At 51.8% G+C, this 23,050-nt stretch overlaps 7 protein-coding genes across 7 annotated transcripts; 3 read left to right on the top strand and 4 right to left on the bottom strand.

Annotated features, from left to right (window-relative positions):
• Positions 1-451: 451 nt before the first annotated feature.
• On the bottom strand, positions 452-1,899 carry AAFC00_006425 (uncharacterized protein; the record flags this gene model as incomplete). The annotated part of the gene is made up of 2 exons (XM_069346378.1): positions 452-1,550; positions 1,616-1,899. 2 exons carry the CDS (start codon positions 1,897-1,899, stop codon positions 452-454), a joined length of 1,383 nt encoding a protein of 460 aa, XP_069197592.1.
• Positions 1,900-2,277: 378 nt separating this feature from the next.
• Positions 2,278-3,000, top strand: AAFC00_006424 (uncharacterized protein; the record flags this gene model as incomplete). The annotated part of the gene is made up of 1 exon (XM_069346377.1): positions 2,278-3,000. The coding sequence occupies one exon, from the start codon at positions 2,278-2,280 to the stop codon at positions 2,998-3,000; it is 723 nt and encodes a 240-aa protein (XP_069197591.1).
• A 1,184-nt stretch (positions 3,001-4,184) lies between these two features.
• Positions 4,185-7,205, top strand: AAFC00_006423 (uncharacterized protein; the record flags this gene model as incomplete). Its single annotated transcript, XM_069346375.1, has 1 exon — positions 4,185-7,205. One exon carries the CDS (start codon positions 4,185-4,187, stop codon positions 7,203-7,205), a length of 3,021 nt encoding a protein of 1,006 aa, XP_069197590.1.
• Positions 7,206-7,553: 348 nt separating this feature from the next.
• On the bottom strand, positions 7,554-8,936 carry AAFC00_006422 (uncharacterized protein; the record flags this gene model as incomplete). The annotated part of the gene is made up of 3 exons (XM_069346374.1): positions 7,554-7,618; positions 7,720-8,777; positions 8,836-8,936. 3 exons carry the CDS (start codon positions 8,934-8,936, stop codon positions 7,554-7,556), a joined length of 1,224 nt encoding a protein of 407 aa, XP_069197589.1.
• Positions 8,937-9,934: 998 nt separating this feature from the next.
• On the top strand, positions 9,935-11,056 carry AAFC00_006421 (uncharacterized protein; the record flags this gene model as incomplete). Its single annotated transcript, XM_069348331.1, has 3 exons — positions 9,935-10,091; positions 10,241-10,969; positions 11,037-11,056. The coding sequence occupies 3 exons, from the start codon at positions 9,935-9,937 to the stop codon at positions 11,054-11,056; spliced, it is 906 nt and encodes a 301-aa protein (XP_069197588.1).
• A 569-nt stretch (positions 11,057-11,625) lies between these two features.
• AAFC00_006420 (uncharacterized protein) lies at positions 11,626-13,998 on the bottom strand (the record flags this gene model as incomplete). Its single annotated transcript, XM_069346373.1, has 1 exon — positions 11,626-13,998. The coding sequence occupies one exon, from the start codon at positions 13,996-13,998 to the stop codon at positions 11,626-11,628; it is 2,373 nt and encodes a 790-aa protein (XP_069197587.1).
• A 2,604-nt stretch (positions 13,999-16,602) lies between these two features.
• Positions 16,603-22,380, bottom strand: AAFC00_006419 (uncharacterized protein; the record flags this gene model as incomplete). Its single annotated transcript, XM_069348330.1, has 1 exon — positions 16,603-22,380. The coding sequence occupies one exon, from the start codon at positions 22,378-22,380 to the stop codon at positions 16,603-16,605; it is 5,778 nt and encodes a 1,925-aa protein (XP_069197586.1).
• Positions 22,381-23,050: the final 670 nt, after the last annotated feature.

The raw sequence follows: 23,050 nt of genomic DNA, 5'->3' as shown, positions 1-23,050 counted from the left end.
GAAGCCATCGACTTGTTGTCGTAATACCTGAAAGTACATAAATGCAATCAAACAAGAGAATCTTCACGTACGGCCATAGGCAGCTGAGAACAAGGCATCCCGTCCGCACTGCCAGATTTAAGCAGTTGACCGGTGAATTGGTACTCAGGTCGGTGACGACTGGGGAATCCTCGCTCCTGTACGTAAGAATTCCTTTCTTTTTGCTTTTGTCCTGTGGCTCGCTTCCAGCATGGGCACAAAATATCATTCTTTGAAAGAGGATTGGCAGTGTGTTTGTGTTTTGTCGTCGAGCGAACTCCGTTTCCAGTACTTGCAATTGCAATTGATTTGAGGTCCCACCGTCCCATTTCGGACGATGACGCCAATTTAGCTGTCCTACAACCCTACTTTCACATAGAATACATATACGCCACGGCTTTTGTTGCATTGTACAGCGCAAGTCGCAAAACACTCAAACGGCAGTCTCATTCTCAATGACTTCCACCTGCACGGCGCCGTTGTCATACTCCTGTATCTCCCGAGGCTTTGTTTCAAACTGCGGGCTCTGCATCTGAAAACTCAGTCCACCGAGAAGAGCCCCGGCTGCCCCCAAATCCGTGAGCTTCGTCCTTTTCCCAAAATAGTGCATAGCTTCGCCTCTCGGCCACGGTCTGTCTAGATACAACCAGTAGCTGGCCAGAGCGGCAACGCCAAGTGCAGGAAGATATGGTATTGTCTTGCCCAGCCAACCAGTCTTGTAGTCTTGCTCTGGTAGATGCTTGACCTGTGCACCACTGTTCGGCAGAGGAAGATGCTGTTGAATCTCTCGGCCGAGATAAGAGACTGCCCCTGCGATACCAAGCTCTTGCGGCTGCGTCCATGGCAGCTTGCTGGCTACCACTCGTTCCTGTAGGGTCTCTGCCTCTTCAGCTCCAACCACATTCGGCGAGTTTTTGCAGAAGGCTTCCGGCGGGGTGGCGTCCATATCGAAGCGCGCTCTTAGTCGATCGATGTATAGTTTTAATTTCGAGTTTTGCGTTTTGAGGCTGGTCTCTAGCCAAGCCTGTGGCATCCGCGGGTAAAGCATGAGACTCAGATATCCAAAAGCCAGACAGTCAACTACTGAAGGTGCGCTGGTGCCGAGGAGGTATTGCTTGTTCCCTAGAGTTTCCCGTAACGGATCAAAAAAGTTGTCCGCCAGCGCCTTCACCTTGAAAGCAGCAGCATGTTCGGGAGTACGCAGAAGCGATAGAACAGATTTTCGCTGTCCAAGTAATCGCTTTGCATGTTTTTCTGTCTCGTGCTCTTCGAATGGACGAGGTTGCTGCTGCAGTGACGCTGGTTTCTCGATGACGTCGTCGTGAACGGTGTCAATATCAATACTTGACACGCCGAGATGTGTTGTTCGTGTTCTCGCTGCCGCCCTTATCCGCGGCGGCAGAAGAAAATTAGAGTACCAGGGTAGAATCTGGGTATAAGAAGAACGAGTCCTGAGGCGGTAGTTTTCAAATGACACATAAAGAGAAATGTCGAGGAGGGCAAGGCCCGCAGAAGTGATAAAGGAGGTCAACCTACCGAGAAAACAAATCAGCACTATGCCTTTTTGCTTATTGTACATACGCGTGCAAACACTCACGCGATGGCATCTGCGCGCTGCTCAGACGACAAATCTACTGCAAGGCCGCTGATGTGTCCTGATTCATCTGTCAAATGCCTTGCAATGCTGCTGAACCCGGAGCAAAAGACATTGTCTTCTACAAGAAAAGGCAATTGAGCGCCTTGCGGAGCTTCGTGACTCGCGATCAGCTCCCATGGCTTTTCAATGCTTTCACAATACGACTTTACAAGAGCGACGGCGGCTATACACTCGGCGTCAATTGATGGCAAGCCGAATGCCGGACCCAGGATATGTAGTCTCATAATCGTAGTATCTGTCGCAATCAAAATCCACAGGTCCGAGGTCCATTTACAAAGAAAGTTGGAAATGCATCCGCCAAGGCGGCAGAATTGTACACCGCTTTACTGACCAGACACCTCCATTGCTTGCAACACACGCAGCAACACCGATCGGTCTTTGGGTTTCACGTTGATCTAGAGAGTACCCAGGGTCCTTCGCATAGACTATCAATCGACAGCTTACTCCTGATTGTCCTGTTCAAATTGCTTGCGGAATTGTAAATTGTCTTTTTGCATCGGTGACGTCGGTCCCACGCGTCCGACGCGTCGCCTGAATCGATATCACTTCCACTTTGATCAGCTTCTTGCCAGTATACGACTAGAAACACAACAAAAGCAATAATGTCAAACCACATCAGCTCAGCACCGGACTCACAAATAAACCACAAGGCGGCTGTGGAGTACTGGGGTAGCACCGATGCTTCGGTCAACGGTATGCTAGGCGGTTACCCGCAAGTCTCGCGGATAGACCTGCAGCAAAGCGCCAACTTTCTTGCCAAACTCCGACGTGCTTCGTCCACGCATCCCACCACACAAAAAGTCAAGCGAGTGGTGGATTGTGGCGCCGGAATAGGCAGGATCAGTCTAGGACTTCTCAGCAAAGTGTCGGAAGTTGTGGACATTGTCGAGCCTGTTGAAAAGTTCACACAGGAGATCAGCGAGGGAGATTCATTCAAGGAGATCAGAGACGCTGGTGGCGTAGGCAGGATTTGGAATGTTGGCCTCGAGGCATGGAACCCGGATCCCAGCGAGCAAATGTACGACATTATCTGGATTCAATGGTGCATAGGACAATGTACCGACACCCAAGTCCACGATTTATTGGTCCGCATACAACCCTGTGTGACGAAAGGCGGCTGGATAGTCGTCAAGGAAAACCTGAGCAACGATCCTGAGAACCTGGATGTCTACGATGAGACCGACTCGAGTGTTACTCGGACAGATGTAAATTTCAGAAAACTCTTCGAGGGCGCCAAGTTGAGACTCGTCAGCACTGAGCTACAGAGAGGTTTCCCGAAAGGTCTCTATCCTGTCAGGATGTATGCTCTCCAACCCAAAGAATAAGCGTAGCCGTTTCGGACTCTGAAGATGACAAGGGGCCTATCCGTGACTGGCCCGAGTGCGAGATATCATTAGATTAGGCAATACGTACTACGAAGTCAGGAAATGATCTGTCAAGACGGGTCTTGATGCAATGAATTGAGAAATCAAGGCTCGAGTTATGCATGCTCTACCATTACCCCAATGCAGCGATGATTACCCAGCCCCAGAAGGTTCTTCGAGTGGAGGTGCTCTCTATGCAGACTGCGAATGCGCTACGCTGTGGAAGTGAACTGTTGAACCACTTTCAGTCAGGTCCTCTGAAGCAATGGCCTTTGTGTTAGCGTGTCAGGAGTGAATATTTTTCGGGGGACCTACCCCGTATCGCGAATGCACCGTAGGAATGCACGCAATGCCAATGCAATACCAGACAGGGTCGCCCTCCAGATTTTCGGGGATCCAAAACACGCTAGCTCTCCCGAAGCCGAAATATCGCCAGCCCGCACCCGCTGCGAGGAAAGCGCTGGTCGTTCGCTGAACCGTCTGCCAAAACACTATAACGAAACAAGACCATTCACAGAAATCTTCGGGAGCAAAAGCAAAAGAATAACGACACGAGCAGGATTTGAACCTGCGCATCCGAAGATAATAGATATCGAGAATCGAATTGAATCAAGTTCTAGTCTATCGCCTTAGACCGCTCGGCCATCGTGCCAATTGATGAGAACATTGGCGGCAAGGTAGGTACTTGTGTGTCGTCATTTGCACTCATCCCTGGTAACGGATTGGAACGGAATTCCTGATAGCCGTGAGGCCACTCTCGTCCCACTGTCGTCAAGACCTAGCGGTCGTATAAGCCAAAAGCTGAAGGGTGAAGGTGTGCTCATGCCGGCGGCAGATCAATCCAGACAGTTTATGAGGTAACGCATGTTGGACGGGTGTTGATCTTCGAGAAGTAGCAGCCTTCTGAAAGCTAGTAGCAACCGGTATATAGGACTCAAAGCCCGTATGGCGATGTCAGCTTGATGTTCGATGAGTTACGTGCAGTTGATATTTAGATAAAAAGGTGACAAGGTAGAGTTGTGCAACCATAAATGTGCCAAGACATGATCTCGTGGCGCCGCGTAGCGTTCGCGCCTCGACGCGTCATCTCCCAAAGTCGAACTTCTTGAGACAACGATGTCAATCGCCTCAACTCAGTGGCGGCCATGGATGAGCTCCTCGATGGTCTCAATCCGGCCCAGAGGCTTGCCGTCACCTCACCTGCAGCCTCTCTCCAGGTGCTGGCACCTCCGGGCTCAGGAAAAACAAAAACATTGACGGCACGCGTATCCTATTTCATCGCCCAGCGTAGATTAAAGCCATGGAACATCATAGTCTGTACCTTTACTGTCAAGGCGGCCAGCGAGATGAAAGACCGGATCAAGACGGTGATCGGAGAGGAGCAAGCCAAGAAGCTGGTCTTGGGTACCTTTCATTCAGTCGCTCGTCGATACCTCGTTTCGTACGGTCATCACATTGGCATAGAAAAGAACTTTGGCATCGCCGACATGTCAGATAGCAAGGCAATCATAACAAGAATCATTAAACGACAAAACCTCAGTATCGAGCCAGGCGCTGCTGGAGCTAGAATATCGAGTTTGAAAGCCACAAACATAAGCTGCGATCAGTATGCAGCAAAAGCAAAGAATGCAGAGCATGAGTTTGCTGTGGTCTATACCGAGTATGAAGAAGCTCTGAAAGCCTCGGGTCTTCTAGATTATGATGACTTGTTGTTGCGTTGTGCAGACCTACTACGTCAACACCCTCAATGTATTTCGAACATCGAGGCCGTGCTCATTGATGAATTCCAAGATACCAATACGGTACAGCTTGACCTCATGTGCTTATTCGCGCAACACAAGGCACGTTGCAGACATGTCACAATAGTCGGCGACCCAGATCAGAGCATCTACGGGTGGCGAAACGCCGAAATTAAGAATCTGGAGCGGATGGAGTTTCGTTTCCCGGAGACAGATGTAATCTTCCTTGAGGAAAACTACCGATCAGCTGCTTCAATACTGCGATCGGCTCAGAAGATCATCGAGCAAGACACAAGTCGAGCGGCCAAGGCTCTGAAGCCCACTTTTGGTGCGGGAGACCGTCCGGTCCTTCGCAAACTCCCCTCAGCAGATGCCGAAGCTCGGTGGCTTGTGGCAGAGATTCAGCGTACAAAAGCTCTCACCGCCGAGGTGCTGCAATACAACGACTTTGCGATTCTGCTACGGTCGGCTGCCATCTCACGACACATTGAGTCTGCTCTCGGCAAAGCCGGTGTGCCGTATCGTATGGTTGGCGGCACCAAGTTCTTTGATCGGGTAGAAATAAAGCTTGTGATTGATTATTTACGGGTCATCAATCAGCCAGAACATAACGATGCACTCATTCGTGTCATCAACATGCCTACACGAGGAGTCGGAGAGTTGACGCTCAAGGGCCTGATCGACGAAGCAGCCAGAAAACACATCCCACTGTGGAAGCTCATCTTGGCCTCGGCGCAAGGCTCTTCCCGACCACACACAAAGCTTTCAGCTCAAGCAGACCGTGGATTGGCAGATTTTGTTAATCTCGTACTGACGGGTCGAAAGAAGTTGAAGGGAAACGACGAAGCTCAAGCATCACCCTTCGAGATCGTGGAGTGGCTGTTGAAGAAACTCGAGTTCGAAAAGTTCCTCAAGAAGAAGTATCCGGACGATTACGAATCGAGATGGGCGAACATCGAGGAGCTCAAGGCTCAGACCGCGGACTTGACCTCTGCAATCGCCAACGGAGAGGAATTTGTCGAGTCAGAAATCTTGCCAGAGATTGAGGGCGTGGAGCAAAGAGCAGTCTCGGCAACGGAGGATGCTCTGACACTGTTCCTCGCCAACATCGCTCTCTCCAACGAAGTGCAACAAAAGACCGACGAGCAAGCCGAGCAGACACAGCAGCATGTCACTATATCGACAATACATGCAGCCAAAGGTCTAGAATGGCCTGTCGTGTTCATACCAGCTTGCTACCAAGGTCACATTCCACACTCAAGATCAGAAGACACAGACGAGGAGCGCCGGCTTCTGTATGTTGGTATGACCAGAGCACAGGGCTTGCTCTATCTCAGTTGTCCCATAAAAGATAGCAAGTCGAATGAGACGGTCATGTCAACCTTCTTGACTCACCGCGGTGTAGATGCGTTCTTTGACGACCGAGGATCCGAATTGAACGACTATGCAGTCAAGGAGCTCGTGCGGACGTTGAGACGAGAGCCTCCACCCGACATTGCGATATGGGAAGCGCGAGCAAATCTTGATGAATCCGAAGATAATGCTTGGCCATCGGATGGCACATGGCCAGAGTCAGAGGCAGTCCGGTGGAACCGTGACAAGGATGGAGGCGCTTCGACGTACGGCAGCAATAAGAGGAAGAGACCGTACGAAAACCGACTACAAGACCGTAAGGATGTTGCTGGGTTCGTACCGGCGTCTGCGGTCACACTCCAAGATCAAGCGAGTTATTCAGTCGCTTCAACAACGCTGCCTACAACGTTTGTCAGTGCTGCCGATCGTATGCAACAGCTCGAGTTTGCCCAAGAAGAGCTCAGACTTCGCTCTATCGATCAAAGGAGCAAGGACAAAGCAATGGACAAGGCTCCAGCCAAAAAGGTCAAGAAAGCCGCACAAGGGACGGCGAACATCATGAGTTTCTTCGGTAAAGCTGGCGCACCACTATACAAGCCAGCTCCCGCGGCCAAAGTCCCAATAGCACGCACAAGCAGCGTTCCCGAATGTCGCACTCGAGTCTCTACAGAACTGCACCGTCAGGGCTCAGATCCGCTCCATGACATCTCGAACGTGTCGTTGCCGCGACCTGATACCCGAGCCATCGATCCTGCCTTGACATCACGTAAACCTAGAATGGCGCCAGTGCAGGGCCCGCCGTCTCGAAAGACGTCGACATCGCTCCAGCTTTCAGAGACGAAGAATACATATCACTTCCTCTCGAGCTCACCTCCTAGATCGCCATCGCCGCCGCTCAGAAAACAGGATGAAGGACCGGACGCGCAGCTGACTGGCGATAGACTTAGACCCGCTTCGACGTTCCACACGACCAGCATGGCCCAAGTAAATGCCAGATCAATCCCTGGGCGTAGAACTCTTGGAATGGGGCGGACTTTCAAGCCCTGGAGTGCGAGGGGAGGGAAGGGCACGTAAGGCCAACAGAATCCATTGTATTGATACCCACGATCCTGTCGAGGATTTCTATAGCGTCAGAGGACTGTCAGGAGGAGCAGGGGATTGTAATGATTAAGTGGGCATTTGATGACCTGACGAAAGAGGATATCAGGTATTGGCAGAGGAACATTTATAGAGAATATATATCTCTCTTCATTTATCGCTGTGCGCCCTGTCTACCCTTGTCGATATCATGTGGGGATTCGAATGAACGTCAAACCCGTGGAGCCGTCATGTGAGGTATCCTGCGCCATTTGTTCCAATTGAAGTCGGCTGTCCAGAGGCGTCTAGCTAAATTACAGCATAATGTGGCCTGAAAGGAGTATATCATCCTGCAAATACACGCATGACCGCAAGCGACACGGGCGCATAGGTAACGATGCGGTTGTGACCTGTACAGAGACTGATCAGCACCACCACGCCAAACGAGCGACTTGCAGAAGTAGGACAACTTTCAAGAAGACATGGGAACAAGAGGAAGAAATCAACTCACCTCCGTGCTCAACGATAGCCAGGCTAACGCGCGGCTTGCCCTTTTCCTTCCACGACGTCTTGCCAACCTCATCAAATACGTCTGACGCACCCTGAGCAATCTGGAACAATATCCGGCCCTGCTCGACGGAAATGTCCGCGTCGTTGGTCGCGTGGATGATCTGTACGGAGCCAATCTCTCTACTTCCCTTCTTCTCAGAAGCAGCGATCTCCTTGTTGCCATCAAGAGCTTTCACGTACGCCGCTAGCCGAAGCGCCGTGTGCCATTTGTCTAGGATGTACTTCTCTACTAAGGCCGTCAGGCGGGGGTATGGACGCAGAGGACGGAGGATCGGCACGAGACCGCCGATTCTGTAGCTTAGTAACAAGCTGGGAAGCGAAGTGAAGGGCGCGACGAGGATGATGCCTGCAAAAACCTGTTGTTGTCCGGCTGGTCGCTTGGCCAAGGAAGTAGGCAACAATGGGTTCGAGTCTGGATCTCTCAGGGTCGACAGTTCTGCTGGTTTGGCAAAGTGCAGACCCACGGCTGTGGCGACCGCTGTGCCCAAGCTTTGGCCTAGAATCACAATTTTCTCGCTCGGCAGGCCACTGGTCTTGAGAACGTAGTCTGCGAGAGCGATGCCATCGGTGATGATGCCTGCCTCTGTAGGAGCACCGGTGGATTTGCCGAAGCCACGATAGTCGACTGTGAAGACGTGTGTATGTGGCTGCGCGCTTAGCGAGCGGTAAGTATCAGTCCTCCAACCTTGGGCAACATGGCCTGCATTTCCGTGGAAGTTTATGACAACTCGAGCTTCTGGATCCTTTTTGAGAAGCTCTACACCATACTTTTGAAGTATGCTTGGGTCCTTGGTTTCTTGAGCAGATATGCCTTTGTTTATGATGCTGTCTTGGTTCTCGGCGTAGACGTCCAAGGGAAGAACGTGCCAGCCGTAAAGAACCTCGCCATCTGGAGTGCTGAGGTTGAAAGGTATGATTTGGCTCTTAGCAAAGCCAAAAGACTCGGGTTGATTCACGTCATGGTAGAAGCCGGAGTGTATTCTATGAGCATACAGTGCGCTAATATGTAATCAGAGTCAAGATGACAACAGCGGAAAACGAGGGGCAGTGGACGAACTGTCTCTGAAGCCACGGAAATGTCAACAGGAAAATGAAAATAGGATATAATGAAACTGTAATCAAGAGAAAGAGGAAGCCTTTCTTCAAAAGTCCGGCCATTATCTGGTTTCTTTAGCGGAGATCCAAGAAGCTATCGTACAGACATCGCCAGCGACATGACCACCGATGGTCAAGATAGAGGAATGTTCTTCTTGGATGGCAAAGCATAGGACTTCTACTTACATATGTTTTACGATACTATTGACTTGAAAGACACCGAGGCATCGCGCATTGATGTGTACTGTAGGTAGAGGTCGGCGTTCCGTTGCGTATCTGCCGAGCCAAGCGATATGTCCTGTGACTCCGGCGTGACATAACCAAGTCCACGCCAGATAAAACTCAGCGAAACACCTGCGAATCTCGACTTTTCTGTCCCAGGACATTGAGATGGCAGCCTTCGAGACAGTCGACAAAGATCAGCACATACTCTGCTCAGCTCGAATCAGCTCAGTAGATATTTGGATGTCGACTCGAAAGGCATTGTAATTGCACCGCCTTGCATAGCTAGCTCACTCCCGATGTTTTGCTAATATCTTCCCTGTGACTTTGCGATCACACAATACACCCATGCAACCCCTTCCTCACACAAGCACATGACCAGCAAGTCAGTCCTCTCGGCCCCCGTATCTCTTCTATCGGGACGCTGGTGTTTTTGACGTATTCGTCTTATCTTGCAAGAACAAATTATACCCTACGTTTGAGGAGGTCGTGATTCTCTCTGATCGATCATCCATAGGTTAAGCGGTACATTACGTGCAAGTTGTATCTACTTTTCATGTAGATGGCATTCCATCATTGTCGACTCTGAATCAATATGCTTGATTGCGTGCTGGAGTAAACTTCATTTTGCTGCGCGTGGACTCTGTAGTCCTTTGTGTGGCTCAGCGTGATAGTACATACCAAGCAGTATGTGGGGAAGGTTTGGCGATCATTGACCTACACATGCTGGCTGTACTTCCTCCGCCTGGGTGTATATATATATGTCATGACCTCCAAGTTTCCAGAGTCCCCACAGTCTATATCCAATTCTTGTTGAAGAGCAGCGAATTGTAGTCATCATGTCGGACAGAGCTTCACTATCAGCTAGATCCATTCCGTTCATGAACCTTTCTGATGGAACCTCTGCATCAGCCACAGCTCCTCCGCCTCCGCTATTGAGTAGAGATCCAAGGGAGAGAGCTCTTGAGCGGTTCGCTGTCAAGGGGACTACCGTTAGTGAGACGCCCAGATAGACATCCGGAGTAGAAAGATCATTCATGCAGAACTCATCATCATCATGTCCCACATCCATACCTTAGCTAGTAGTCGCAGCAATGATAAAGTCCAAAATGAGACGAACAAAGACCGCCACTGATACCACGCAGTAACCGGAGGCGCAGGCACCCTAGCTCTATCTGCAGCGCGCGCTGTTCTCGAACACGGCGCGGTAAAGCTAGCTCTCCTTGATCTACTCTCGACACTAGAAACATGCGGCGACGCCGCGATCAGACGCCTACAGACGGACTTCCCATCAGCCGATATCAAAAGCATTCCCGTCGACGTGACAGACGTAGAAGGCGTCAATCATGCGTTCAGCACGATCGTGAAGCATTTCGAAACAATCGACAATCTCCTCTGTTTCGCGGGGATAGTAGGCTGCGTGCACGCGCTGGAAATGACACCCGCGCAATGGCGCAGGACGCTGGACGTTAACACGACGGGCTCATTCCTGTGCGCTCAGGCCGCCGCGAAACATATGGTGAACCAAACCCCGCCAGGTGGGTCAATAGTCTTCACGGCATCGATCTCAGGCCACAGAGTCAATTTCCCTCAACCGCAAGTGGCGTACAACGTGTCTAAAGCGGCGATCATCGCGTTGAAAAGTAGTCTGGCTGCGGAGTGGGCGGTTCATGGTATTAGAGTCAACAGTCTGAGTCCCGGGTACATGGACACGATTCTGAATGAGGGTGAGGGGTTGGAAGAGGCGAGAGGGGTTTGGGCGCGACATAATCCTATGGGGAGAATGGGGGCTGTGGGGGAATTGGATGGGGTTGTCGTCTTGCTTTGTTCGAGGGCCGGGAGTTATATTACTGGGGCTGATTACCTGGTCGACGGTAAGTCTTGTTTCTCTTTCATGCAGCTGTTCTAGATGATTTGCTAATTGATATGGGAATATTACAGGTGGGAGTACAGTCTTCTAAAGACTCGAGGACGGGATGGCTGGTTCAGTCTCATCACGCGTAGACAGATAGAACAAAAATCGAGAATTACAACATCGATAAACCAACCAAACCCTCCCGCTCGCCAGCGGAGTTCGATGCAATCAGAAAACCCAGAAAAGGTGGTTTCATGGTGTAATGGTTAGCACACGAGATTCTGATTCTCGTGATCCCGGTTCGATTGCGGGTGAGACCTTGGTGAATTTTCCTTTTTGTCCCATGTTCCTGTTGGTTCGTCGTTCTTGTCAGGCTTGCTGGCAGGACACTCCTGTCGCCAACCGAATCTTACCATTTTGTTTTGTGCTCTGGCGGATTTACTAACGTTGGTTCTGAAAGTATGTGCTGTTCATCTCTACTTGTACTCATCATAAGCTGAGACGGACGGCAGACAAGTTACAGACAGATCGGGGTGGTGTACGGACATGGCAGGGTGCAATCTATCGGTCTGGTTGTTCATTATGAAGAGAAGTGTTCGTGGGTATCTAATGTCATCGTCTCAAAGCACCACCATAAGCTGTCGTTCGCCCGAATGACTGGTGACGCAACACAGATCAATTGGTAGCAGGCAGGGCATCACTGATCCTGACTCTTCGACTGGATCGTCGCTCAGTGTTGTTCGCTGATGGGATAGCCGTAAGGTCTGTGGCTGCCTCGCTTGTCGTCTGGGGTTGTGCTGTACCATACGCCGGCGGCGCAGATGTAGGCTCTGGCGCAGGCACAGGTGCAGCGGCTTCAGGCACGGCATCGATCATGGTCACATCAGGCTGTCCAGCTTCAGCTTGAGCTACAGAAGTGCTCTGCTCTGTTCTGCTCGCTTCCTTTTCCTTATCTAGCCCGACCCCAGCGTCGCTCGCTGGCGGCGCTGTTGCTTCGTTCGTGGGCTCAACCGCTGTCCCTTTCGCTTTGCCTGCTTCGGCATCGTCCTCCTTCCCTGCTTCTTTAGCAGTCTGCGGCGTGCCCTCCTTATCCTTTGGCTTCTTATCCATACTCTTTCGAGGAGCGGCCCTCTTGACACGCTCTATTGTAACAGGAGTTTCCTCTTTGCTAGCTTCCTCGGTGCTTTCCCTGACTCGCGACTTGTGCGGCAACCTCAAGGCCAGATAGCGTCGTTCGGCGCGCTTGCATTTGCCAATCTGTTCAATCATCCATGTTCTCGTCTCTGCAGCAGGCTGCACAGACCTCTGGATGAATCCGAGTAAATCCCTGCCCTTTTGTGTTTCGTCGACGGTGATCTTGAGAGTGACGGGCTCGTATGTGTCTTTGGTCTCTTCCTCGACTCCCTCTTCTTCCTTGATGTTGTCCGCTGGCGTTTCTCCTTCCTTGGGCTTTTTGATGGGCTTTTGAGAGGCTGGCTTGCTTTTTCTGATGTAGAGAAAGGAGACCAAAAGCATGTGTGGCGACAAGAACTCCAGGATGCTGTATTCTGGAAATCTAAATCGATCTGGACTCGCGCCAGGGCCTTGAAATTCCAGGACAATCGGAAGACTGGGCTGTTGTGCAGGTGGATAGTGCTTCTGCGGCGGCGGATGAGGGACATGGGTCTGCGGCTTGCTGTGTGATTGGTTCACAGTGTATTGGTTTGCATGTTTCTGATGCTGGACCGGTGGAGGTGTGGCTACCGGACCTGGCCGAGGCAGGAGTTGAGGCTGTGGAGCAGATAAAGGAGTCGAAGTCCTGGACGGCGCACCGCTCCCATATGTTCCTGCATACGTAGGGGTCCCTGGCATGGAACAACGTGAAGGCGGCTGGTAGTGTTGTGATTGCTGCTGCGGCGGCAGTGGAGGTGGCGGAGGTTGCTGCGCTTTGTTTCGATTGATGATGGCAGTCAGTTCATCAATATGTCGCTGGAAGATCCTCAGTTGCTCTTGGTTGGCATTTCCTGTGGCGACGACCTTCATCAGGCTCTTCAGCTCATGATCCGAGCTCGCTCTGGTTGCAAGCATCTGGATGACTGGGTCAGGCGATGGTTTTGCGGGCGGAGGTGGGGGAGGAGCGGGCGTCGCCATATACTGCTGTTGGACTTTAGGCTGAGGCTGCTGCTGCTGCTGCTGCTGCTGCTGATGTTGCTGAGCCGGGGGTGGCGGACGAGGGGCAGCATGTGGCGGTTGATTGTTTTTAGAGACAACAGGCGGGAGGACTCGACCATCTCCCGCTGTTGTGTGTGTAGTTGGCGATGCCATGTTTGGAGGAAGAGGTCGCGACTGATAGAGATTCGACGGGTGCCCATGCTGCACGGTCGGTTGCTGTCGATAAGGCGTACCGTATGGACTCGGCGCTGGAGGCTGGGATTGAGCCTGAGGTTGCAGCTGGGGCTGATGTTTAGTCTGAGGCAGAGGTTGGAGTTGAGATGGAGGCTGCGACACAGGCTGAGCTTTGTTCTGAGCTTTGCTCTGAGGCTGATGTCCTTGTCTCTGCGCCGGTGGATGATACTGAGCCACTGGCCCAGCCATGCCGGGTTCTTTGACATAAAATACAGTAGCATCCAATATCAGAGGCTCTATCGTAATTGTACATGTGCCGATATCCTTCATCCACGTCCGCTGAGGATTATTCGGCGGCGGCGGCGGTGCATCCTTGCGCGTCGATGTCTTTGTCCAGTATTTGTCCAAGAAATATCCCGACACCCATTTTTGCCGTGAGCGCTCGAGAGAGGCAAGAAGGACTCCACTTGCATTGATGGACTGATATTCCTCGTCTGGGCGGTCCAAAGGTTGCGCTTCCGACAATGTTGGCAATGGCTTCGTCTCGGACACTTTGTCTGGTAATGGCGTAGGCTCTCTTACTATTTCCACAACCTCTGGGACAGGAGTTGGCTCTTTGGGTGTTGGTGCCTTTGCTGGTGTGGCTTGTCGCGATGTCTTTGCTTTTTTTGTTTCCGGTGGGTTCTTCGCAGGCCTGCCCACTCTCCTTTTCTTTTCCGCCATTCCCCTGTTGCGATTACTCTCAAGCACACCAGAGTGCTGAATACTGGGATAGAAGTGGCATTGGTTGTGGTGTCAAAACTACGAGCACGAGCACAGGTAGAGAATAGCTTCGGGAGAAGTTCTACACATACGACCGCTTGCCTTTGATTGCGCTGAGATAGTGTTTAATCACGAGACATTCAAACTCGATAGCGGGACTCTGAACTTGTACGGATTCACAGCGTGTATAGCATACGTTATGGTCGCAGTCTGAACAGCAATACCGAGTATGATGGAGGCATGTGCAACATCAAGACAGACGCGCTCACATCCAAGATGCCAAGAATATCATTTCTTGGCAGTTAAGTGGTGATGAATTCATCTTTCCTCTCACATGGAAGTAATAGCCTGAGCAGACGCTTCGTTTGGCTTGATCTGCGAACAAGTCCTCGGATTCAAGAAGACTAAGCCGGCTACATCAAGGTCTATTGCCAGTGATCGTGCCACAGGAATAGGATAGCACTGAACCTCCGAGCGTCATCTTTCTTGCTCACAATCGTCACTCTCCAATCGCTGATATTTCTGATCTTGTCTCACAAGCTATAGCTATCCATCGAACTCATGCACTCACTTGAGACACGAAACGAAGAAGATTGCTCTTCGATGCAGTTTTGCTTTCGAGCACGTGTCGGCAAGTCCGCGGCGAGAGGCGTTTCACGGATACGATCGACTCGTGATGCGTTCGTATGTAAGAATACGGCGTCTCACTCCAGCCTTTGCTTCAGTAAACTACAATTCTGCTCTTGTCTCGCAGTCGGCGAGCATTATCCACTCCACTGCCATGCGACAGCACACGTGAGAGATGCATAATGTGGTTGTCGACTCGTATTATGCTTTGAGGTTTGATTCCACAGTTCATCGGAGAATATTCTGCCTTTGTGTACAATGACACGCGAGCAATCTAGCATCACGAGCCCGTCCAATCTATCATGCAGTACTTCCACTACTGCCCAGATGCATTAGCCTGCACTACTCAAGCCTTGCAGCAACAATATGTCGTTCTTCAGGTATCATATTCTGCATGTGCCGCCTTTGCATGTCAAGTTATGGATTTTATACAGTAGCAATACAACCATCTTGCCAGAAATAGCCCTCCACTTCGCTTGTCCGTCCCTGGCCTCGAGTAGTATATCTTTTCTTCGTATCTGCACTGTTTCGCTAGAACAACTCCTTCGCTTCGCATCACACATATCCTGTGAAATGGCAGCGACTCTCCCACGTCGAGTCAAGCCGCACCAACAAATCCACAAAGCAGAGACAAAAAGTATCAAATGAGCCGCACTTACATACGGTACGTCACGCGCCCACTCGACGACCACGACTGCACACACCCGGCAATTGCTCACGTTTCTTCCATACTTTCTTTCTTCCTCCCACGTACGTAGGCGGGAACCCACGGGAAGAGATAAACAACGCGGCTAAGCTAAGGGCAATGCATCTCGAAAGTCAAAAGCTGTACCCAGCACCATGGCACCATGATCCGAGTGAGGCACAGTACAGTACAGTAGGGTTGGGGCGTCCCGTACCCACCCACTGAACGAACGCTTGATTTAATTCTCCGTCGCGCTTTATGTAACTGTGACCGTACGGCATCTGTGGCACTTCAGGCCAGTGTTGAAGTAGAGATCATTTCACCTGCAGTACCTTGCCTTAAGCGACCGTCGAACAAGTGTGGAGTTGCAGAACAAGAGCGAAGAAGCAACCTCTCAGCGTCGCGTGCTCTACAGTATTGTCCCCTCCCCCAGCTAGGTACCTACTTACGCGTGATAATAACAACTCGTCCCACTGTACCTGATCCAACCGCGCACTACAAAACAAAAACACCACCACCCCCTTTTCCCAGTACCGCCTCAGGTAGTCACAGATAAAGTCCGTCTCCAAAGACCCACCCGTACCGCCCAGCACACTCACGATCTGAACGCCTGAGCGCCCCTCGTCTGCGCGTGTTCGCACGCGTCCGTCAGTTGGTACGTCTAGCTTAGTGTACCGCCGCTTAACACTCTCTTTAGCTTTTGTTGCGACAAGATGTTCTCCCGTGCAGTAGGGTACGGGATCAGAGGTCTGCGCTAGAGTGCTTGTTTGGTCTTTGGATTTTTTCTTTTAGACTTTGCGGTCTGTGGTTGTTTACTTTGTAGGGTAAATGCGCTTGGTAGACGTTTGGGTGGTACCTGTACGTGCGTTCGTGCAGGCATGCAGGTGATTAGTGATTTTCTATGCTCCTAAAGTCTTCTAGCTCTGGCGGATCGGACGATCGACAGTGGCAAGGCGAATGCTCGGGAACAGCTAGGCAAGCATTGCAAGCAAGAAGAAGAAAGTGGTAGTCAAGGACACAGAAGAATGAAAAGGTGAAGATTGTTTCATTCTGCATTGTTATGAGCTCTGTTAAAGGCCCCTATCTAGCGCATCTGTAGATTGTATACACTAACGATTCTGTATCTATCTAAGAAAGCGTAATGTCCGTGTGGTATCATTGAAAAAAGAAAATAAATAAGTGTAGAGCTTTGCCGTGTTGGTCGAAAGCGAACATGTGGATGAGGAGCAGAAAATAAAACAGAAGCGTTGAGCCTAGTAGAATCCTCTCAGACCCTGGAGTCCTCTCCTTCTCTTGACAGGAGTACCGGTCGCCTGTGCTGCACCGGCAGAGCTGGACGTGCTGGTGGTGAAAGCCATGTACATTTGCAGAGCGTTGCCGCCACCGCAGAGCTCAGTCGAATTACCAGGGCAAGACTTTGTGCACTGGGTAAGGGTCGAGTTGTAAGAGCCGTTGCCGATCGTCTTTCCGCAGTAGCACTCTTGACCGTACTCGACACCAAAGTATGAGTATTGACCGCAGAATGTGGCGCACTTCTCGAGGGTCATGTTGTTCTGGGTTGTGCCGTACAGCATGGTGGAGTTGAGAGCGCGAGCGGAGCTGGTGTCGTTGTAGCAACCGAGGTAGTCGTACTCTTTGCCGACATTGTTGTAAACAATGGCAGGAGCGGTAGGAGTGACGGAGACAGTGCTGCTGGTCGAGGTCGAAGACGATGAAGCAGTGGAAAATGCCGAAGAGCTGGAGCTAGTCACCGATGGCGATGCCGCAGAAGACGACGAGGACGACGAGGACGACGAAGAGACAGATGAAGACGACGAAGCCAAGGAGGACGATGAAGCGGGAGCTGCAAAGTTTGCGTTGGCATTGACGGTAGAGGTCGTCTGTGCACTGGATGAAGATGAGCTTGTAGACGATGCGATTGAGCTGCTCGAGACGGAGTTGGAAGTGCTTGAGACAGAGCTTGAGGTGGAGCTAGATGCTGCAACGCTGGACGAAGAAGAAGAGCTAGAAGCGCTGCTGGAGGAGCTGCTTGAAGTAGGAGTAACGCTTGAAACAGTCGAGCTGCTAGTGGAAGAAATGACACTACTCGAGGAGGAGCTAGAGCTGCTTGATGAGTCCGATGATGCCGCGGCTGCAAAGTTTGCTCTGGCCGGAACACTGGAGGTCGCGGATCCGCTCGAGGAAGACTTGGATGAGCTGAACGAAGGGCCAGATCCTCTGGAGACGAGCTGGGCAACAACGAGGGTGTTGGAAGTGCTGCTTGAGCGACCGCCAACGGTCCTCAAGTAACAGTATCCACCAGTCATCTTGGAGTCTCCAGCATAGGTGAAAGCGGTGCAGCCAGTAGTCTTGTCGCAGTTTGCCATACATCCTTGAATGCCAGATGTGGTAGTCATGACGGCCAGAATGCCAGTGTTGGTATCCGCACTGCAGTAGATGTTGTAGACTGATCCGTTGGCATCGACAAGCGAGCTCTGGTTCATGCCAGGGCAGGTGGTTGCTGACGTAGCAGGGAAGGTAGTCGTGGTAGATGTGCTGGACACAACAGTGCTGGAGCTTGAAGTGGATGATGGCTTTGCAGACGTGATAGAGGAAGAATAGGAAGACACCGAAGAAGCAATGGAAGATGTAGCAGTGCTGGACGACGAGCTTGCTCGTGAAGACGAAGTGCTAGGCGGTGTGGCGGATCCCGGGCCGGCGATCTGAACCGCTACCAGAACGGTTGAGCCAGCACCGAAGATGGGTCCTGCTGTCCTGAGGTAGCAGTATCCGTTGGCCAGAGTGTTGTCGTTTGCTGCAAATGTGAAAGCATTGCAACCAGCAGTGGAATCACAGCCAGTCATGCAACCGTCCATTCCAGTGGAGGAGTACATGACCGTGGCTTGGTTACCAGTATCGGAACTGCAGTAGACATTGTAGATGGCACCCTTGCTATCGACAACAGAGGATTTGTCCATGCCGGGGCAGGTTGTTGCAGTGGCTGCGGCGAATCTCGAGACCGTCGACGAGGCAGACGTGCTCGTCGATGACGAAATGGTGCTTGATGAAGAGGTTGCAGTCGAGGAAGCGACCCTAGATGAAGATGTGACGGATGACGAGACGGTAGACGACGAAGAAGTGCTTGGTGGAGTCGCCGAACCAGGTCCGGAGACCTGCACAGCGACAACAAGAGTCGAACCCCCGCCCAAGAGGGGTCCTGAGGTGCGAAGATAACAGAACCCACTTGCCAGAGCGTTGTCGTTTGCTGCAAAAGTGAACGAATTACAGCCGGTGGTAGTATCACATCCAACCATACATCCGTCAATACCAGTAGATGTGGCAATAGTGGACATAGTCGCGGTGTTGGTATCGGCGCTGCAGTACACGTTGTATACCGCACCCTGGCTGTCGACCATCGAGGACTTGTCCATGCCTGGGCAGGTCGTTGCAGTAGCAGCGGCAAGTCTAGACACTGTGGAAGAAGCAGATGCGCTAACTGAAGTTGACGAAGACGAGACAGTGCTAGATGTGATCGAGGAAGATGAAGAGCTTGCAGTTGAGGAACTGGAAGATGCCAAGGTGGAAGAGGACGAGGAAGAGCTTGGTGGGGTTGCCGATCCTGGACCTGAGACCTGGACAGCAACAACAGTGGTCGAACTGCCGCCCAAGATAGGACCTGCGGTACGTAGGTAACAGTATCCACTGGTCAGGGTAGTGTCACTCGCTGCAAACGTAAAGGCGTTGCATCCTGTCGCAGCATCACAACCAGTCATACATCCATCCATACCAGTGGACGAGTACATAACCGATAGAGTTGCGGTGTTAGTGTCAGAGGTACAGTACACATTGTAAATTGCGCCCTTGCTGTCGACCATTGATGCTTTGTCTAGTCCTGGGCAAGTGGTAGAGGAAGCCCCTGGGAAAGCGGTATTGGTACTGGTGGATGATGCGGAGGTCGAGCTAGCAGAGCTTGTTGTAGCCGGGGAAGTCGAGGAGGTCGATGAAGCCACACTAGATGAGGACGAAGAGGATGTGCTTGGCGGGGTGGCTGATCCTGGGCCTGCAACCTGTACAGCAACAAGAGTGGTAGAGCCGGCTCCCATAGTAGGGCCTGTAGTTCTGAGGTAACAGTAACCACTGCCCAAGGTACTATCGCTTGCGGCATAAGTGATGGCGCTACACCCAGTAGTGCTATCACATTCAGTCATGCAGGCACTGATACCAGTAGAAGAGTACATGACCGACAAGGTAGCAGTGTCAAGGTCGGCGCTGCAGTACACGTTATAGACCGCACCATTGCTGTCCACCATCGACGACTTGTCCAATCCAGGGCAAGTAGTGGAGGAAGCCCCGGGGAAAGCGGCACTAGTGGACGAGGCTGTGGCTGAGCCTGTAGAGCTAGTCACAGAGCTGCTCGACATGGAGCTGCTCGAAACGGAACTGCTGGTGCTTGACGAAGCAGAGCTGACGAGCTTAGCTCCCCAGATTGAGGCGCTGTTGACTGCACCACCAAGAGTACTCTTCAAGTAGCAGACCTGGCCACTCAGGGATACATCAACACAGCCAGTGGTGGTCGCGCACGCGTTGATACAAGATGCAAAGTCGCTGACAACTACATTCGACATATCACCACCACTGTGGTCGATACCGCACTCGATCAAGAACTGAGCGCCGTTGGACGCGGTGAAGGTGGTAGAATCTGAAGTAGGACACTGAACAGCGGTGGCGGTTGCAGCTGCGGATGAAGTGCCAGTCGCTGTACCGGAGCTAGAGACAGAGCTGCTCGAGCCAGTTCCACTCGACATCTTCTGGCCAGTAATCAAGTTGCTGCCGGCAGCGGTAAGGGAGCCCAAAGCTGTCTTGAAGTAGCAAGTTCCAGATCCGGCACCGTTGGTAGCACCAACGTATGTGAAACCCTGGCACCCAGTCGATGAGCGAGCATCACAAGCATCCATACAGTCCAGATAGGAGGTCGAGGCAGCGAAGCTTGCATAAGAGCCGAGCGAGCTGTCAGACGAACAGGTGATCTGGTAAGTGCTGTTGGACGAGTCCGAGAGGGTTTGACCATTGGTGGCAGGGCACAAGCTAGCAGTCGGGATTGACGATGCCGGTGCTGTAGATGTGGCACCACCAGTTCCTCCCGTGCAGTTGTTTGCAGTAGTGTTGGTGTTTGTTGAAACTTGATAAACGCTCAAAGCGTTGTTTCCACCACAGTACTCACTGGCATTACCGGTACATGTCATTGAGCAGGAAGAGGTGCCGAGTGCACCGCTGCCAGCGTTGAAACAGTTGCCACAGTAGCACTCCCGAGCGTACTCGATACCAAAGTAGTTGTAGCCCGAGCAGAAAGATGCGCACGACTCCAGAGTCATGTTTGTAGCATCAGAGTAGGCCTTGGACGAAAGTGCACGTGCGCCGGTAGCCTCACTGTTACAACTGAAAGAGGTGTAAGCTCCCACAGTCTTGGGTTGGCTTGGAGGTGCCAGAATGATAGGAGCGCCATTGGAGTAGACGTTGAGCCTCGCAAGGTCACCGCAGGTCTCGCTCGAATTGCCGGGGCATGTCATTGAACAGCCAACAGCAACGACCTTATCAGCAGTACCACTGAGAACGTTGCCGCAGTAACATTGACTTCCGTACTCGACACCAGCAATCGTGTAGCCAGCGTCGACACAAGCCTGTGTGCATTTCTCGATGGTGTTTGTGTTCGAATCGTAAGACTGGAATGCCAGGGAGCGGGTGTTGGTAGAGTCAGTGAAACAGCCTTGCAGGGTCATGTTTCCAGCGTATGTTTGCACACTGGTGTTGTTTGTGGCCAGGTAGGGGTTCGGGTAAGGATCGTCGCCCTGCTGAACGCGTGGGTAGCCCGAGTCATAGGTTCTCGCGCCGTCGCCGTAGAAGTTGTCCTCGAAGAGACGAGCTCTGCCGGCGGGAGAAGCCATCATAGAGCCTGCATCGTGACCGATCTGCATGAAATCAACAGTGTCGCAGTGTCCCGAGGTCGAGTTAGGCGCTTGGCAGACGGGAGGGAATTTGTTGATGAAGGCGAAGAAACGCTCGTTGCGATTAGCACCGGTAGTGGCGGGCTGGCAACCACTGGAATCGTCTCCGGTGTCAAGCAAACCACGAGCGTACGCTTTGTTCTTGGCATTGTAATTGGCTTGAACAGCAGCATTACCAGATGTCATGAGCGTGTTCTGGTATACGGCTGGAGAAATATAACCAGTGTAGTTGTTAAGACCTTCGCGCCAGTCGTTGTAAGTCGGGCAGCCGGCGGTGGACAATGGTCTTGTTTCGTCCAGCCAAGCGTAACTGTTGGGATTCGCAATCCAGTAGGTCACAGGAACAGTGACTCCGAGTTCAGAGGCAAGCTTGCCAGCAATGGCATAGCGCTGCACTGTCTGCCCTCCCAGAGAATGTCCAGCAATGACGATCTGCTTAACATTGGGGAAAACTGCCTTGTTGGCATACCATTGGATCAAGGTGTCAAGCACGTAGTAGCTGGAAACCGTTGTGTAGGCTGCAGGGTACTGGTTAACACCGCCACCAGACCACTGCGACGCTTGCCAGACCAAGGCACCCGTGTACGAGCGGGCAGAGCCAGAGTAAGTCTTGCCGGGCACTGCAGGATTCGTCTCGTTGTAGGGATAGCCGGAGTTCTTATCGTCTCCATTGGGAAAATAAGGTGCCATCATGGCAACGGTGCTCCGGTTGATGTTAGGATCGGTCTCCTGCGAAATGGCAGTCATAACGTTAGATATGTAGAGACCGGGATCTCTTTGCAGGCCATGAACAATGATGACCGCACGCTGGATCTGGAGAGGATCGAGCTGTTTGCCATTGGCCTGGAGAGATTGGTAGTTGGTCAAGGTGAGGTTGTAAGCCTTTGGGGTCTTTCCCGTAGGTTCTTTGATCTTGAAGTAGGCGATCTCGGAACCAGGAACTGCGGGTAAGGAATTGGGAATGACATCTCCAGCATACTGCTGTGCGATTGTGAGCTCTACTAGCAAGCTAGTGAGGCAGATCAACGTCTTCCAGAGTGAAGACTGCATGTTGGTCGCAGTGAAGGACAATAATATTAGATAGAAATACGAGAATACGAGATGAAAAGTGAAGAATGTGCGTCAGGTACCTTGAGGGTCGACACCCTATGAACGAAGGTAGGGAGCTATCGACAGCGATACAAGGAATATAAAAGAAAAGCACACGGGGGTAGATGCGTGCAGGCTACTATATGTATACAACGGGCAACGGCCGCTCTATTAAGAGGCAATGGAAGCCAAAAATGCAGGAAAGGATCGCGTACTCTACGCACTCGGGCGCCAGCCCTAGCGTCAAAGCATGAAGAGAGTCGACAAAATTAGTTCTCATGTTCACGCACGTGGAGGCACTACCAAGATGCAGGTACATTCTTGGAGGATGGACTAATTGGGGGGGGGAGTTAGATGATGTGGACACCGCATCTGGAGAGTAGTGGGAAACCCAAGTTGACTAGATCGTAGAGCTCAGCCAGCCTAGTTGCATGGTCTGAGCGGTAGGTTTGGGGACCTGCGTCGATTGGGGTAGCGGGAGATAGTGCGCTCGAGTTTCGTCTAGCTCATGACTGGACTTGACAACTTAACTTGTACCTTGGACTTTTGAGCCAGACGAAGAAGCGCAAGCCATAACACCTGACACCCGACCAGACCATTGAGCCGCAACGGCTTTCCAATTCGCCTCAGC

Source organism: Neodothiora populina, assembly GCF_041146345.1.
Source record: "Neodothiora populina strain CPC 39397 chromosome Unknown canker_contig_7, whole genome shotgun sequence".
In the NCBI taxonomy this organism is placed as follows: domain Eukaryota; kingdom Fungi; phylum Ascomycota; class Dothideomycetes; order Dothideales; family Dothioraceae; genus Neodothiora; species Neodothiora populina.
This window is presented reverse-complemented; position numbering and strand designations above follow the sequence as displayed.